General features: G+C 38.3%; 3 protein-coding genes across 4 annotated transcripts; 1 reads left to right on the top strand and 2 right to left on the bottom strand.

Annotated features, from left to right (window-relative positions):
• Window positions 1-1,788: 1,788 nt before the first annotated feature.
• On the bottom strand, window positions 1,789-4,874 carry LOC144638580 (uncharacterized). Its single transcript, XM_078497770.1, has one exon. It carries the CDS (start codon window positions 4,742-4,744, stop codon window positions 2,054-2,056), a length of 2,691 nt encoding a protein of 896 aa, XP_078353896.1. The 5' UTR covers window positions 4,745-4,874; the 3' UTR covers window positions 1,789-2,053.
• Window positions 4,875-8,208: 3,334 nt separating this feature from the next.
• Window positions 8,209-10,427, top strand: LOC144637892 (uncharacterized). Its single transcript, XM_078496982.1, has 2 exons — window positions 8,209-8,556; window positions 9,144-10,427. Exons 1-2 carry the CDS (start codon window positions 8,406-8,408, stop codon window positions 10,112-10,114), a joined length of 1,122 nt encoding a protein of 373 aa, XP_078353108.1. The 5' UTR covers window positions 8,209-8,405; the 3' UTR covers window positions 10,115-10,427.
• Window positions 10,428-11,533: 1,106 nt separating this feature from the next.
• On the bottom strand, window positions 11,534-18,225 carry LOC144639405 (uncharacterized). Of its 2 annotated transcripts, none has more exons than XM_078498725.1 (4): window positions 17,743-18,225; window positions 13,179-13,235; window positions 12,743-12,862; window positions 11,534-12,286 (listed from the first exon to the last, which is right to left on the bottom strand). In XM_078498725.1, exons 1-4 carry the CDS (start codon window positions 18,132-18,134, stop codon window positions 12,109-12,111), a joined length of 747 nt encoding a protein of 248 aa, XP_078354851.1. In that variant the 5' UTR covers window positions 18,135-18,225; the 3' UTR covers window positions 11,534-12,108. The 2 variants fall into 2 exon arrangements, with proteins under 2 accessions (XP_078354851.1, XP_078354850.1); XM_078498724.1 differs by having other exon boundaries at window positions 11,534-12,289.
• Between the last annotated feature and the right edge of the window lie 53 nt (window positions 18,226-18,278).

Consider the following 18,278-nt stretch of genomic DNA (forward strand, 5'->3'; position numbering starts at 1 on the left):
GTGACTTGAGCGTAAACATTTTGTTGCTGACAGCGAAATTTGCCGACAAAAGCATTTTTGTGTAGAGGAGCACTAGACCCCATTTAACTTAGTTTAATTTATCAGGTACTTGTTTCACTGGCCCAGCCAGCTGGTTTGACAGCTGAAACCAACATTGTTTCCTGAACGTGTTCAAATTCCAAACAGATCACGGTCTTTACTCAAGCGTCAGGTTTAGTGAAGTAACCTTTCTTCGCCCCACAGATGTGTTTAAGACTAAAACTAGCTTGCAATAGTTGGGTTTTTCGTGGAATCTGTTTTGATTAGCTCTAAAATGCCTTTAGTGAGGGGCCTGAGTAAGAGTAAGAACCTAACATTTAAAAACCTGTTAGGCTAAATTTTGCAAATTAGAACCCAATTTTATAAGAACCTATTTAGCCTCAAATTTGGAAACAGGCTCTCATTCTTAAATTGATTAAAAATGTTTACTTTTGAGAAATAAGTTTACAATAGACAAATCATAAAATGTGCACGTATATTTAAGCTAAGCAATAGACCACACTTTCCAGGGCTTTACTGGCGTAATAAAGCCACTTGGGATGTTGGGAGAACACGAGAAAAGCTTGTAAATCGCGAGCCGGCAGGCGAGTGATTTACAAGCTTTTCGAGTGTTCTCCCAACATCCCAAGTGGCTTTATTACGCCAGTAAAGCCCTAGAAAGTGTGGTTTATTGCTTTTATGAAATAACTATAGGAAACGTCCTTCAAAGAAATAAGAATCTATTTTATTTTTCGTGATCAAATGTCTTATTCTCAACAAGTTCATCGAATGACGCGGTAAACCAATCACAGCGGCCGAAAGAATAAATCACAGGTTCAGCTCCACACACAAAATCCACAAATCGACGCGACAAAAACGTTTTAAAGTTCTTTTAAAGCTACGAAAGTCATAAAAAAGGAAAGGAAAAAGACAAACTGTCACGGTATAAAATGTATTCAACGCTTTTAAAGTTCTTTGACGTGGAAATCTAGCAAATTGTGGCCGGAGTCATTCACCGCGAAAGTAAAAGCAGGTAAAAGACTGCACGAAAACTTTGCAAGTTTACAAACTTCACAGACTGACAAAGGTATTGAGAATAAAGGTTAGTTCCACAAACACGTTTCGACGTTTGGCCTGTGCCTAAGTTTTAGAAGAATTAAAAAAAAAACATAAAAAGGTTGCAAAACGCAAATACAAATTTAGCAGTACTTTCCAAAGCATGAAAGCGAATTGGAAATAAATCACGTGTCAAATGAAATCTTGTATTTTCATTTCCAACGATATGCAAACTCGAGTGAATAGAGCGTTTGCACTCAAGTGACCAGCGGCCATATTGGTTTACTAAATCAAAAGACTTTTTACATAAAAATGGAGTTTAATTCCCGGAGGAATGGCTTGGTACACCAATATGGCCGCCGTTCCTTTGGAACACCAACATTTTTACAATTCCTTATGCCGTCGTTCGTTTTGTAATGTTTGTCTTTATTGATTGATTGATTGATTGATTGATTGATTGATTGTTTGATTGATTGATTGATTGATTGATTGATTGATTTTGTTATTTCAAATCAGATGAATACAAGATCCCTAAGAAGTACATCAGTGGACTAGAACAGTTCAAGAGTGGCAATAACAAGAAATTAAAATATAGCTTATATTTATGAAATAAAGAGAAATTTTTGCTTCATTATAGTGTGTTTCCTTTGCTTCGTGTAAAAATTTTGTCGCTGTTTCCTCAAATATACAAGGTTCTGAACGCGTATAGCTTATTCCAGGTCGGTCCAGGGGTTGGGTTAGTTGGAAAGCAGCGCGAACTGCTTTCCTACTTTCGAATAAATCAAGCGAACTGAGAACTAAATCGAGTTCTTTATTTATATTAAGGTTTACAAAATGCTCGAAGCGAAGTTTAGATGTTAAATCTTATGTTACTGCTTGCTTAAATATGGTTATCGATTGTCTTTATGTTTACTTCTCTCAATATCAATAATAAAGCAAATTTGAAAATACAACGTCAAATCCCCTGCGTACAGTCGAGTCAATCTAATGGGATTTCATCCATATTTGGTGCTTGTGACAGGACTGGTTGATCGGTTGGAGAGTGTTGAAAACGGCCGTCAAAAAAACGGCGAAAACACTGCGTCACTATACCAGCCGGTACGACGCGGTTGAAATCAAAAGGATTGTCAGGAGAAGGATTAAGCATTCTGTGAAGTGTTGCAACCTCATTTCCTGGTGTGAAGTCTTGCTTCAACGTGTACTTCCACATTTCAACTTGACCCTGAATTGCATCAAGCATACGCCGTCTCATGCTTGGTTCATCGCTGTTCCAAACCTTATAGTAGGCGACGTCCCAATAGTAGTCAAACACGTTCGGTAAATCTTCAACATGGATGCTATGGTTACTTACAATTTCTCTGAGATCTTCCACCAGGGACCTTTCCAGAGGGTCCAGAGTTTCAGGCTTAAAGTTGGCGTCGTTGAAAGCCATATCGATCAACTCATTGACGATCTCAAGGTAAACATCTTTCAGGTCGTGAAATCGATAACTTGGTCTACTTTCTTGAGTTGCTTCCTTCATTTGGGTGTCACCGATGCCTTTGGATGGAAGTTCTTCAATTTCAATATGTCGTTGTCCTTCGCCTGGCTTGCTGCTTGGATTGTTTTCTTTGGACTGAACGATTTCCTCCGGATTAGCAACTTCTTTTGTATTCTGGATCAATGCTTTTGAAAATCGCATCGGATTTTCCATGATCTGTTCAACATTTTTGGCCAGGGATTCAAGGATCTTGGGGTCTTTAATGTAATCCACACTGAACAGGTTGTATGATCTCACGAAGAAATGCCGCAAATCCTTCTTTGTAAGAGCTTCCAAAAGGTTCGCTAGGAGCTTTATCATGCATTCCGCTCTGTTGCTTTCGGTCCACATCTCGGCACCGGTCTCTTCAATCGTTTGCAGAAGAAGATTCTTTAGATGAAATGTCACCAGACTCGCTGGCTGAGTGGAGAGATAAGCACGATGATATTTTTTCAGACAACAATAACACTCCCGCTGGATGTCGTTCATTTCCTGGCTTAACAAGTATTCAGCATGAGAAAATGATATTCTGAAGTCGCATTCGGGATTGCCATTTGTCTTTGGGGGCTTTACTACCAAGTGGAACCCCTCCTGGGTAACCTTGTCGACCGTTTCAGGCGAAGGCCATTTACGGTCTCTTCCGATCCACTCCCTTGCAACCTTCGGCCATCTTCGGGATCTTAGTGCAGGAACAAAGTCAATTCCGGATACCTGCTCGTGGAACTTCGTTTTCTCGGTATTCTCGAATTTTATTTCATGTGATGGAGCTGCCTTCGTTTCAGTTTCCGTCATGAGGAGATGTTGAAACAAGCGGTCACGTATTCCTCGTTGAATTTCTTTAGTTTCGTCTTCTCTGTTGTCAGCTGGATTTCGTGGTTGATCTTTGGAAGTCATCTTTTTTATCAGGATCTGCCCCAAAGAATGCCATTCTGTATTTGTCTCATGTTTTTCCTGAGGGTCTCCATTCGTGCTAACTTCTCTCTTGTCGTTCATCGTCGTTTCCGATAATTGACACGAGTTACCTGGTTGATCTTTTGGCATTGTTGAGTAACCTGAGGTAGAATGTACCTCTTGAGTGGAGCGGTGATCGTCATCGTAGTTTTGTGGCGTGACACTTGACCCATCCTTTGAAAGCAAAGTCTCTTTCGAGTAGCTTTCCGCCATATTTGTTCCTTCTGAATCGTCTTCTGTTCGGGTGACAAATTGCTGATCATTACTCCGTACTGCAGGTGCGTCCCAGAAAGTTCCCGATTTACCTGCGGTTTCGTACTGTGATCGGCATTCGATCTCTCGAAGTCGAGCTTTGAGATTTTCGGCTCGTTCGCTCCAACAAAGCTGTTGAAAAACTGCTGGAAACAACTGTGGAACACCGTTTAGACTATTTTGATGCAAAGACAATTCCAACTCATTCACAAACTGCACAAAGTGGCTTAAAAGATCGGCGTGTTGTCTACTATAGTCAATTCCTCTGGTTACACAGTTTAAATGAGCCAGCCACTCCCATTCAGCTGGGTCCATATAAGACACATTTCTTTGATCTTTTAAGCCCTCCCGCTTTTCGGAAATAATTCCAAACGACTGAGCATAATTAAGTGTTACTGCTGGACTTGACGCTTTGTTCTTCAGGTGGGCAGTAACGTGTGAGACTGGTGAAAGCTTTCCTCCCGGCATTGCTTGAAATACACGGGTTATACGGTCGGCTAAATGAGACGATAAACTTCCATAAATTGCAGGATGGAAACTCTTTAAGGCTGAAGTGGCCACGTACTCTGTGTTTTCCACGAGACAGGATTGTAACATTGGATGATCGCCTCCTTTAATTCTCACGTGCAGTGGATTATCGAGGGAATATTCAAGTAGTTCCTCGTTAATCATTAAGTTATCTGAATTCGGGAAGATCATGATATCTACATCGCCAAGATCATAAGGTTCAAAAGACTTTAAATCTTCCGCGGCGCTGCCATAAGGTCGGACCGTGATGCAGTTTGTAGTAGTTTTGCTTAAAAGCTCAGACAACTGCTCTAAAACATAATTAGAAACATGCTCGTTGCGTTCCTTCCAAACCTGATGAGCTTCTTTCCATTGCTCTCCTAGACACTTGAAGATAAAGTTTAGTTCCTTGTTTTTGGCACCTTCTCCCGTCGCATCCATTTTAGAAAATTGAAAAGTTGATCAAGCCGAGCTGATTTAAATCTTTTTTACTCGCTGAAAGTGAAACCTTTCTGAGAATTTCACTTTCAAAGAATATTTTTGGGCTTTTATCCAATGCTTTGCCGTATACTACGAGATGCAAAACTTATGAGATCCGCTTTCTAAAGTTCTCCCTACTGAAATAGAAGATTAACCGGAATTTTGTTTTCTGAACAACCGCCCTGAAACAGAAACTTGCAACCATGTAAGGAAGTGTAAATGTAGGTAATCGTATGGGGGGTTATATCTAAGGATTAATATCACGCGTGTTTTAGAAGTTGTAGAAATTGCCAGAGGCGGAAGCGAAGAGGACAGAAATTTTCAGGAATTCGCGCCTACAATAACTAGTACAGCGTGATTTAGTCTCTCTGGCGACACTATACCCACTTATTAACAAATCATACGTCCGAAGAGAATAACGCTGACAGTTGTATGCAATGAAAGGTATGAAAGTCGTGAAAATAATAAAAAATTTTCCTACGTAAAATCGAATCAACCCTTTAGGGTTGATTCGATTTTAGGGTTTCACTTTAGGATGAATCCACGTGATGGCATTTTTCAAAGAAAACAAAAAGACCCCAAACTGTACATGTTCAAGTCTCAAACTGGCCAGAATGTGACCTTCATCTGGAGTGAAAATAAGTCCTCCTTTAATCTTACTTGGTGGTGAGTCTTAGAGAACACAAGGGACCAAAATCGTCATTTTTTTTAGTGGGTCATGTAGAACTTTCTTATTCGATTCTTTTGGACCTAGAGAGAAAATTAGGATGAATCCACGCGATGGTGTTTTTCCAATCTGCCCTGAAACAGAAACTTGCAACCATGTAAGGAAGGAGATCTGTATTTGAAATTTCTGCTCAAAATCCCGCCGTCTTGAAGCCAACGAAGTGCAGCGCGCTCATCTTCAGAAACGATTTTTCTAGGAAACGGGGAAAAAAAAGGTGTAAATGTAGTAATCGTATATTATATCTGAAAGGACAGAAATTAGGATTCGCGCCTACAGTAGAACATGGTTTACCTTATTAAAGGAAATTAACGCGTCGTGAAGTTAACGCGAATTTAAAAAAATCGCGTTAACCCAAGTCGCGTTAATTTTTTTTAACGTTAATTTCCGCACCGTTAATAAAGTGGAACGTTAATTTTCATGACCTTATTTCCATTATTTTGGCCCCAATTTCTCGTTACAGTCCACACGTTCTTGACTCTAGTCCCTACGTTAAGTACCACGAACATTGTTTGCGTTACGCCTACAAGTGTTGAAATAAACTTGTTCCTGTTGAGTACGTCGCGTTAATTTCCTTCATTTTGAAATGTTACCCCCTCTTTCGCCTTAATTTCCCCTATTGGGAAGTAATTTTTCCTTCAATTCGCGTTAATTTAGGTCACGTTAATTTCAAATACCTTAATTAACACAAGCGTTTATATTTCTGGCCACTGAACCAACTTAATAACAAATCATACGCCGCTTTTCCTACGTAAAATTGAATCAACCCTTTTAGCATCATGATTACAGCTGTATTTATTACACTGGAAAAGTATCGGTTTCTATCGGCATGAAACGACAAGGAGTTGGCAACCGGGGGAAGGGGGGGGGGGGACTCCCAGCCATCTGAAAGGGACGGGGATGCTCGTCGTCTCGCTTTTGCCTAGTTCCTAGGCCTCTATTTTCCGCGTTCGCCCCGGATACGTCACCGGAACGAGTAGTGACGTCAGTAATACCGTGAAGGCCTGGGAAAAAAGCCGTACAGGAACTAGGCAAGTCTCGCTTAGGGTTGTTGTAAAAACCCGGATGTCCGGCCAGTGGTCTCACTTAGGATGTTTAAAACAGAACGCCAATATTTTGAGCGGTGAACATTTTATGATGTCATTTCTATGGTCTATAAGTGTTTAGAATATATAGCCGCTGTCTACGCGCGATGGAATTCTAGCGGGCATTATTTTTAATAGAACATAGCTGAAAACTATAGAAGCCCGGTACCCCGGATGTGCGAATTGTTTGTCGAATTTCGCTGAACGACTTCGTCGACTTCGCTTCTATTCTCTTGTTTTGTTGTTTAAATGATGCTTTAAAGCAGCAAGTTTTTATCAGAAACGTTTTACTTGCTTAAATGGAAGTAAGACAGTGCCAAAGGAAGCGACAGATGAAGAAAGAATCGTTGAAATTTGTTGTTTTTCTTTGGAGTTGTGTACGCCACTATTTTGCCGTGAACTGCCCGAAATTGATTGGAAATTATTTAGCAAAACAAGCCGGACTCTAGAAACGCTTTGAGGTAAGAAACCTTTTTTTTAGCCACCATCTGAAGACCGAACACTCCACTTTTGTTCTTTTTAAATCGAAATTAGAGGCGAATTTGAAAAACTTGCTGCGAAACGAACGCATGAAATTTACATTTGAATGAAATTGAAGTAGGCTTACCAAACTTGAATGCGTAAATATTTCAACTAGAATTGTCGGCTTTGCGAGAATCTTTTGGTAGTCGGAGAAAGGACTATAAATAGAAAATATGAATGAAATGGTATCTTGGTTTATTAATAAAGAAGCCGCCAAAGAAAAGAATAAACTAAACTTTCACTTTTACCGATGTTGCGTGCGTTGTAAATGCCGTGAGTGGCCGCGAGTCTTGTAAGTTCTGTGCTCTTTTTAATGCTATATTCTAAACCAACTAGAAGATGGTTTTCCTATGTCCTATAAGAAAATAATGCACTTTTGAGGTCTAGAAAAGCAGCTGAATACCCTCGCCTAACGGCTCGGGCATCCACTAGCAGCTTTTCTAGACCTCAAGCGTGCATTATTTTCTTATAGAACATGGAAAACCATCTTCTAGTAGGTAATTAGAATATAGCCGCTGTATATGTGCGATGGAATTCTAGCGGTCTTTATTAAAGAAATAAAAAAGGGGTCGGTGTTTTTTTTTATTTTATAATGAAGGAGGAAATTTTTAAAAAAAAAAGAAAAATAGAAAGAGGAGGAGGGGGGGCGGGGTTTTTTTTTTTTTTTTTTTATTTGGTTTTTTTTTTTTTTTAATTTTTTTTTTTTTTTTTTCGCCAAAAAAAAAATAATGAGTTCGAATTGACCAATCACAGCGCGCGCAATTCCTCGACCATTTTATAATATTTTATAGAACATGGAAAACCTCTTCCAGTGCATGGGTAAGTAGACCACTGAATAAGGTGACCGTTTTGTTAAACAATACATACATCTTATCATAACACGCACGAATATTTAATTTCTTACTAGTTGTGTGGTTGTTTTAAAACGCGAGCTACGTGATTTTAAATGCGATTTAAATGCGTGATACAAGTAGCGTATTTTGCGTGTTTTTGGTGCCGTTATGTGGTCAAAGCCGTCATACTCGAATGATAAATTAGGAATTAAGGTGAGATATTAGTGGTAGCAGATTACTATCTATTTCGTTGCACGGTAATTCTTGCGGTATTATTAATACCACTAGAACCCATTTAATTGCCTCTACCAATAATCAGCTTGTTCCTTTCATATTTGCAAGACAACAGTTACTAATGACTACACACTATAAATTCATCATTTACCGGACCTTTTAACATTGGTGTAGTAGACTAAACGTATTGGCTGACGCAACCTTAAAAGCCAAACAACAACCAAATGATTTCTACAGCAAGAGTTACTCTGCGAATGATCTGTGGCACGAAAAGAAAGTTTAGTTTCCTGTTGATTTTTAGTCTTGCCCTGTTTTTGATGTTGTACACGAGTTACAGAACCGGGCTTGGACCTCTAGAAACTAAATGCAGAGAAGGTAAGACTTTTTGAGAATTCGCTAGTAACACTAGACGCTTTCAAGACGTAATACTTCGTTTCTTTCCGAAGAAGGCAATATTGTCTTGCTTTTCTTCAAGGTTTTCCATAGAGAATTTGTTTTAAACTGACAAAGCTACCAAGTAAAGAAAAATCGAATTCTAAGCTATAAAGCAAACGGTTTAACAGGGGTTTGTTAGGTATTTAATTGTCTACAAAACATTCACTCCGTTTCGGTTAAGCACCCGTTTAAGCCCTAATGGTCGTAGATCATAGCATTAGTCTGGGGTACAGGATACCGGTTTCTATCCACCGTTTCTTAGAGGGTTTACGTGCCCGGTTGTAACGTATCTAGGGTACGTTTCGCTGTTCTTTTAATGCAAAAATGCAGATTTCGCCTGTGCATTTTTTACGACTGTATTTATAAAAGCTATATATTGGCATGGCACGCACCAAGGTAAGATGAGATAAGATATCACACTGTGTCCGGTTGTATATTGTGAAGTCGGTGAAGCTGAAATTTTTTCAGTGTTCAGATGATCTCAATTAACTCAATTTTCTTTTCTATTCTTTTCACTGTTATATTAGTTGCTCCAAGAATTGTACAAAAACAAGTTCACTTCAGTCAGGAAGCCGAAACGGATACTACAGTTAAAACGACAAAGCAGCCAACTTCAAAACCATTCATTTATCTTACTCAAACCGAGCAATGTCTCCCTGCAAAGCTGTCTTCTTCCAGAGGGATTGGAGACAACAAGACTTGCAACTGCGATGTTATAGTACTAAGTTACAAAAAAGAATGTCAAGAAGAAAAGCCATCACACATCTCTTATATATTTGTCACAGAAAGCACTTGGACCTCAGGACGGAATATTCTTTACTTTGTTGCAAGGGAGAGAATGCGTGGCTACCATTATTACATCTTCTTAGACGATGATGTTGATCTTGGATTCAACTCATTTACTCCTCGAAAAATGAAGAAGCTGACTCCATTTAGAGCCTTTGAGCGATGGCTTTTGGATAACGAGCCAGCAGTTGGTGTTGCTGACTATACAACTCGCCGTCATAACGTCAACCTCATTTTTAAACGACGGCGAATGCTATGTGGCATTAATGAAACATCAATGGTCGTTCCTGTAATGTGGTTTGATGCTATCTTTAATGCTTTTCACCGTAAAGCCATCGACCACATTTTACCTTACCCCACTCAATATGACAAGGAAAGCTGGTGGACCTCTCAGTTACATGTTATGTGTTCAGCAGAGCTGATCTTCCGTGGCCAAGCCCTGTTGTGTGTACCTATTACCGTGCACAATGGACAACATCGTCCCTACCCAAGGGGCCAACAAAACCTTTATTTACAAGTGCCTGTTATTGTCAAAGAAATTCAAAACAGGGCGCCTATAGTTTACCAGAAGCGTACCTTGTTTAATGAATTAAAAAGCAGTCTGATAAGAAAGAATTACTTAGAGAAAACGACTACCTACTGTATGGACACAACACGTCGCCATCCCATTGTACCATACTCACATTTTGAACACAAGAGCCAAAGACGTTAGTATAGATTTATACTGCAGCTGAAGATAATGCAACGGCATAAAAGAGACCTAATGATATAGTCATTGCTTCGCTGTCACTCTAGCAATTGCACCTGTAATAATTGCAGCAGAAACTGTCACTCGCGGATTGGCCTGATTAGCCACTCGCATAGGTGCAGATAAAACAAACTGGACGCTACACCATCAGATAACGTAAGAATAACTGAAGTGGAAACAATTTCCTAAACCACATACTGAAGTTAACCTTGAGAGCTCTCAGCCAATCAATTAAACTTGAAATTCCTGAAATAATAAAATGTTCCAAACCCGTTTCTGTAAATTGTGTACAACAATAAAATGCCAAGACTAAGAATCAACATCAAACTCTAGCCGTCTAGGCGAGAGAGATGCTGAACAGTTTTACAATATTACAAGCCAATATTATTACCGCTATGCCTGATAACTGAAAAAAACGACAGGCATTTTGGAATTAGAATTTGAAGGTTTTGGGTTTACATATAAACTTTCGAATAATTCCAAACTTTTTCTTTTAGTGTTCGCGTCAAGTTACGTAAAACAAAAACCAATCTTCAAGATCATATGAACATTTGTTCCACGAATCTGATAGGTCAGTTTTTCCATGATATATTGGCTTTTAAGACCAATCTCGTTCCCAGATCTTTTGTGGACGAATCTCACCTTCGGCTTCATCCACAAGAGATCTGGGAACGAGATTATGTGAAGACTCGTGTAAAGTCAGTCAAAACCGGTACTGGATGTTTTTCATTCAACAAAACAAGTGTCCATTTTGTTTATGTACCTAGATCAGTTATCATGCGATGAAAGAAAATTTCCCGTAGAATTTGAGTTCCCAAGTCTTGTTTATTATTGTTGTAAATGGGACACATGCTCGGTTTTACTGCACCACAAAATAATATATATCAGATAACGCAAAAGTAACTGAAGTGGGAACAATTTCCTAACACCACACACTTGAGAGTTAACCTTGAAAGAGGCTGCCAGGGTAAATTCGACAAGGCGTGGCCCAAAAAGGAGCGACAGCACATAAAATAAAAACGGGATAAAGAAATTTTTGGAAAATTTTTTAGGAATTTTTTTTTACAAAGGAATGAAGAGGGAAAAAAAATTTTTTATTTAAACTTTTTTTTTTACCCCCCCCCCCCCTGTAGTGTTAGCGTTCGAGGTTATGCCGATGCGTTTATTGTATTGAAATGTCTAGTTTTGCGTACATTTATATTGACACACGATTGCAGCGGAAGCATCTGCCAATTAACCTGCGATCGGGTGTTCTTTTTTTGCAGCAAGAGGAAAAAGAACCTTTTTTCTGGTATGGATCAACTTACATGTATCACATGCATTACTGATTCAGAAGCAAGCAAATAGGAAACCAGAAGTCGTAAAAGAAGTACAACCCAAGTATTTGTAGCAATAAATTATTTTATTGTTAGTTGCTGGTAATACAGAACTGATGAAAAATCATTGGTGGTTGCTAATAATACATGTGCAAGATGTAATAAGAAAATCACTTATTATAAATACAAACTAATTAACAACTGTTTTGTTTAAAACAAAACAATTTCTTAAGTGAAGTGAGTGAATTAACTGATCAAAAATAAAGCCATGCACAAGAATTGGCAGCAAAATTACTATTTGACTTTCGTACTACAAACAAAGCTATCAAGGCCACAATTTTGCAAAATAAAAGAAAAATTACTAGAGGGATTAGTTAGGATTAAAGGAGCCATGTCATATATACATGTACTTGCCCCATAATGAAGTTTAATTAATTTTCTAGTCTGTGCATGAGAGCTGTGAGAGATGCTACCAATTCATTAACAATAGTAACACTGGCCTTTTCATTATTAATAGTACAAATACAGATAGTGCATACTAAATTTGCGGAACCTACTCTATCAGCAATTGATTTGTTATTAAAAAGTACACAAAAACTCTACAAAGGCTAAAATATTCAGAAAAGTCTGAAAGACATGCATTTATTCAGCATTGTCTTCGATACTATGATCATCATCATCATTAGGTGCTGGAGAGGCACTGCGGGACTTTTGTTCACGATCATTGGCTGCAGGCTTGTCAGTTTCCTCCTCTTTTCTGGTTTCTTCCTCGTCTTTAAAGTCTTCCTTCTCTTTGTCTTGGCTCTTGTTAGGGCTCATACTTCTAAAAATCAACACAGCAAAGTCATTCAAAATAGGAGGCAGTGTGGCCTAATGATTAGTGGGCTGAACTTTGGATTGAGTTGTCTGGTTTCCAGTCCTGGCTGGGGCCAATGTGTTGCATTCGCGAACAAGAAACTTTTCTCGCTCAATTCTCTTGATCTGTAGGTGTCGTCCACCGATTGCTAGTTGTAGGCAAACATTCAAAACTTAGGAAAAACCTATCACTAATCAGAGATACCACTGATCCAAGTAAAGACGAATGTCAGTTTGGTACATGTACTTACTCACATGTAATTAAAAGTTCAAGGTCTTACATGTAAGAGAGGGCATCAAAAATTTGAAGATGATTAGAGAACTTCAAAATGAATAATTTATAATATTATTATGAGTTGAATACAGTGACGACAAAGAATGGATGCAATTCTTTGCAATGTAACATGTATGTGCACCACACCTTCTTTCTTTAGTGGATTTCTCCTGGCTTTGGCTTCGACTGCGGGAACGGGCTGGGCTCTTACTGTGAGACTTAGAGCGAGACCTTGACTTTTTGTCCTCATTTGATTGTGAACGCCTCCTGAAAGATAAAGTATGTAAATACAATTTTAGAGCTTAAAGTTATAATGTACATGTATGTATGTGAGCTTGGGTTAGGTGCCTTAAAAGGTTGCTGGAGCCAGGCAGAATAATTTGGCATGGCATGGAGGTATCCAAGGCAACCATACAAGCAGCAACAACCCAAATCTTCAGAATCCAGGGACAATCTCGTTAAACACAATGCCTTATGCCTGTCTGTATTAAAAAGAACTATGGGGGTTTGAAAAAGATGACTATAGATGGAAAACTTGTGATAAAGTGTTGGCTTAAAAGAAATAATCTACAGTTCATCTGACCTTGGTGATTGGCTCCTGCTGTGGCTTCTTCTTCGTTTGGGTGAGCGTGAGCGCGACCTGAAAAACATCAAATATTCTGGGTCAACCATTTTGTTGGTTAGCTTAATATTAATGCACTCACATGACTGTATAAACACAGTAGGTATCAATAAACAGCTCATGGATAATGTTTTGCTAAACGGCACCAATTCTTTTTTTAATAAAATGGGTTGTTATGACCGCCTGTATTTTTAAAGGGTGCTACCTTGAGGAGGGAAGGGGGCGGGGGATCACTACTTTCGGAACTTAACAGATCACATTTCAATTCTTTGGTTAACAGTGACGTTTCATATTAAATTTTAACTTAATGATACAGTTTTGTCATTCAAAAAGTAAAGGAAGCAGCAGCTTTTTTATTTAAATTAAACACTTTTTGCCACAATGCAAATACTTAAATCAAATGATTTTTTTAAGTTAATTTAAAATCATTCCACATATTTTTTTTAATTCAAAAACTCATTAATAATTCATAAAGAAAATACAAAAGAAATTAATGTTTAATGAGTGTCTTTATATCTGATAAAGACAAGCCTCGACTTTACATCCAATTTTCTAGGCCAAAATAACCCCAAATCTAAATATTAGTGCAAGAATGAGTTGATCTACATCAGAAGATTTTGAATTCGCAGTTCGTGTTTTATCAAGTCTAAAACACTCGGCTGCGCCTCATGTTTTAAACTTGATAAAACACTGCTGCTCATTTATTAAACATTACTTAAACTTGCTTCAATAACGTTGTTGAGGAACGATGTTTAACTTATTGCAATATCAAGTTAGATTAAACCTTGCATGCTTATAAGATAAAAACAAAGCTTATTTAATCAAGTTTATCATATAGATAGGAGTCTACGCGTGCTCTGATTGGCTAAAAACCTATGTTTTATCAGAGTATAAAACACAGAAAAATCATGTTTTATTGTTTTTCATCAGCTTTCCTCGAGTGCTTCGAGCGTTGTTGACTGTTCGTTGGCTATAACCACTCGTATCCAACAAGGGCAAATGGAATAAATGTTTTATTAAATTCCTAGTATAAATTCTCGGCACTGGACATTTCATTTTGATGTAAACGAAGTGAAATAATTCTTGAGTTGAATGAAACTCGCAAGAAAAGCGAGCGAGAGAGTTTTCTTTCGAAGTTTTTCTTTGACACTCTCCTTTTAAATAGTCTATTCATGCTGGAAAATTGTGACAACAACTAAGGTTTACGGGAAGATCCGAGGCAATAGCTTTTCTGGAAATTATACGCCTTGTTCAAGTCGAACAAAGCAAGGGACGGCTGTCATCGAGACTACTATATTATGCTGAGACGAAATTGCACTCAGAGTTGGTGAAGTTTATTGAAGTTCAAAAAGACAAGATCAAGATTGAAAGGTAACAAACTTAGCTAAAATGCTTAGCCTTATTTTACGTCGAACACTGAATGAAATTGTGTCAGTTTTCTGGTTTCCCCGTAAACTAATTACTGATTTTCATCTTTGTTCGGTAACTCTCGTTGTACATTTACAAGACCTTATTTTTAATTATACTTTTCACTCGTGGCGTCTAAAATCTATATCATAAAGCAAACTTAAGAAAGAAGCTCAAGTCATGTTTTATTGTCATAAAACACGACAGGGATTTGAGAACACTCGAGAAATGTAGAAAACATTCGCCTGCGGCTCATGTTTTCTACATTTCCCTCGTGTTCTCAAATGCCCGTCGTGTTTTATGACAGTATAAAACATGGCTTAGGCTTCTTTATTTGTTAAATAAACCAGTTAAATGGCCATATCAAACATAGATCTTTAAGCGATATTTTATCTGACTGTACATTTATTATTACACCATGTACATGTACATGACATAATAGGCATGCAAAAGATGTGCTTTCGGTAGTTCAAAGACAGAAACAAAACAGCTTGATTTGATGTTTTTAATATCATTTGAAGTTTCTGCTTGATTTAAGTGAAACAGTGTCGTAAAGTTTGCAACGCGCGGTATAATTATGTTACGCGTTACATTCCAAAATGGCGCTTTTTCCACTGGTCGAAAAAAAATATAAATTGCATGTTGTTCGATTTTCGCAAAATAGTCTGCTGTGAATAATCTTTATTTACCTGGGAAAATTTCTGCAAATTTTCAGCTTTTTGAAGCAAGGCGTTTTTAAGATATTCCCATTTCAGTGTTCACATATGCAAATGTACCCCTCAATTATGCTATTGATCAAAGCATTAATATGCCTTGGGTATAAATAATAACAGCCACGATTTTCATGTGGTTTGTAGTTTACAACATTAGCTGTGTTATATTTAAGGAAAATAGTTGTCCTTAAAGACAGAATACAAGTTCAATAAGTTTTATCCACAGGGTCTTGGCACAAAAGTTTAATCAGAATCTAGTTTATCCATACTGTTACACTAAAACCTTTAATTTATTATTATGTTAAAACAAATTAAAGATTATACATGTAAGTGTCTGTTCTAAGTTAGTGCACCATTTAAAAGAAAAAAAGATAACATATTTCATGTTTCTGTCATGTTCAAATAATAGGAGTGGAAGTTTAGGAGTACAAAAAATGCTGTGGGAACACAAGCCGCATTTCCAAAACTTTTTTTTGAGTTCTTCTAAACTTTCAACAGCATTTCTATAACTTAAAAGAAACACAGACAAAATGTTTTCTATTTCTTTTAGAAAACACTGTGAGAGAAAGAAGGAAAATCAATTGTATATTTTAATTATCAAAAAGTAAATTCTCTTTTTCCGCACCGTTATAACGTCAACAGTTTGTGCCAGTTCTGTGTTTCTATCCAGTTATAGAAGTACAGCCTTAAGTCCTCGCTTTCTTACAGGGTGCTTTCTGATAGTTCATATGTAGTGAGATCATCCAGTGAGGGTAATCCTGAAAAGGCCTGTTGTTGAAATTAATGGTGAGAACAGTCCTTTTGCGAACTACATGTACCCTAAACATGGATGATTGCACAATATGAACTACTGATAAATGTACTTCCAGCTTCAAACCATTTACTATGTTAACACCTTTTCCAAGTTTAGGTATCATCAATTTTGTCTCCAGATTGGAAATGGTCTTAAGGAAAGATTGTCGATAGACTGTATGACCATACTAGGTTAACTATTGACACCCTTGGTTTCAAACCATGAATTCACCATATTGTAACTTTTGTTGGGTATGATTGCAATGCTAAATTGCCCAGCATTTTCTTTTTAGAAGTCGCAATCAGACATGTATGAAAATGGTACTGTTGAAAAGTTGGTACTTACTCACTGACAAAAGTACCAGAAGTGACGCTGTGTAGTGCGCAACTAGTGCTTCACTAGGGAAGTGAATTGTTTAACCCTGCACGCTCGTGGGTAGAGAAGCTATAAGCATAAGGCTTGTTGTCGGAGTAGATGGTTGAAAGCATGACGCTCGTGGAAGTCGCAGGGGAGAGTAGAGTAGAAGCACACAGGGTGGGTAGAGTCACCTCTCAAGGTGCTGGCGATGCACACACTGCTCGCCAGTTGATTTGACAACTGACGCAATATTATAACACCCTGATATATGAAACAAAACTCTGCATAATTAGTCTTGATAGTTTGTTGAAATCCCAAAGACATACCCAGCAGACTACTGTACATACAGTACCACCTACTACCATACCTAAAAACTAAGGGGGAAAGCTAAAATCAAAAATAACCTTTCCAGCTTTGTAAATTTCCACCATTTTGATAAAACAGATGTCTCTTTCTGCACCCTTTGTTTATCTTCTGAGCCACTCAAGATATACATGTACAGTAGAACCCCAATAAAACAAACCTCTTTGTAACAGAATCCTCAGTACTGTATACTGAAAGATGCTGTTCAACCTGGCCAAAGTTACATAAAAACAGAACCCTGGAATAATGGACTCTTGTTTCGACGTTCACATTTTCCGAGGCTCTTGGCCCTTTGATATATTGGGTTTCACTGTATTTACCGTTTAATATGAGAACAATCCATTTTGGAAGACAAGGCTCTAAAAAGATCTATGAGGTGGTACAGTACCTCTGATTGGCTATAATCTTTTAGTTTTTATGCGCTAATGACAACTACGTCACTGGCTACGTCACTTTAAAATCCAGTCTTTCAAGTAAGTTATAACTGAGCGTGCAAAAAAGACATCTGTTTTATAAAACAGGTGTAACAAGCTTGTTGAAAGATCATGAATTTGCATAATTTATGAGGATCAAGAGAAACTTTTCGCTAAACTGCAACATTGTGGGTTTGCTATCAGACAGGGTTTCGAGTTCCTAAATGACCTGACCTATCGCTACATTTGGTTAAAAAATCAAAATAAACAAAACCTATTCGTACATGTAGCAAAAAGGAATCGGATCAAGATTGTTCTTACTAGTAAAAATTTGATTGTAAGCTAACATGTATTTCCGATCATGTTTTGTTTTTCCTACAAATGTAACCATCGATCTACTAGTATAACAGTAAGCTTAAAATCACACTTACAATGACCAAACATGGATGGAAAAATATAAACCTATATATAAAACTCACCGAGGACTTCGAGATCTAGAACGACGTCTGCGTTCGCCTCTGTCACGGCCGTAATTTCCCTGTCTTCGAGTGCAAGCTCGGGCAAAATGTCCCATCCTTCCGCATTCATAACACTTCTCGTTAGTCATTCCACGGGAACCGCGTCCACCTCCACCTCCACGGCTCGGGCCACGAGCCATTTCCACGCGAACTTTTTCACCGCACACGTACCTTCCGTCCATTTCGCGGCACGCGTCTTCTGCGTCTCGTGGATCTTCGAACAAAATGAAGGCAAAGCCCGGCGGATTGCGAGCGACCCATACATCGCGAAGAGGGCCGAATTTATCAAATTCACGCTCCAGTTCGCGCCTGGAGCCGTTGCTTCCCAGGTTTCCAACGTAAACTCTCGTCATTTGACACCGAAATGCAGGTACTTTGCACAAAAACTAAACAAAAAGATCGAGATATGAAACGGACATGAAAGCAAGCAGAAAGCAGATTGAAGCGTGAAATCCCAGGGCGCTTTGCGATACACACAAAAAACCCGGATGAACTTC

Source organism: Oculina patagonica, chromosome 14 (assembly GCF_052425735.1).
Source record: "Oculina patagonica isolate OP01 chromosome 14, crgOcupat, whole genome shotgun sequence".
Classification (NCBI taxonomy): domain Eukaryota; kingdom Metazoa; phylum Cnidaria; class Anthozoa; order Scleractinia; family Oculinidae; genus Oculina; species Oculina patagonica.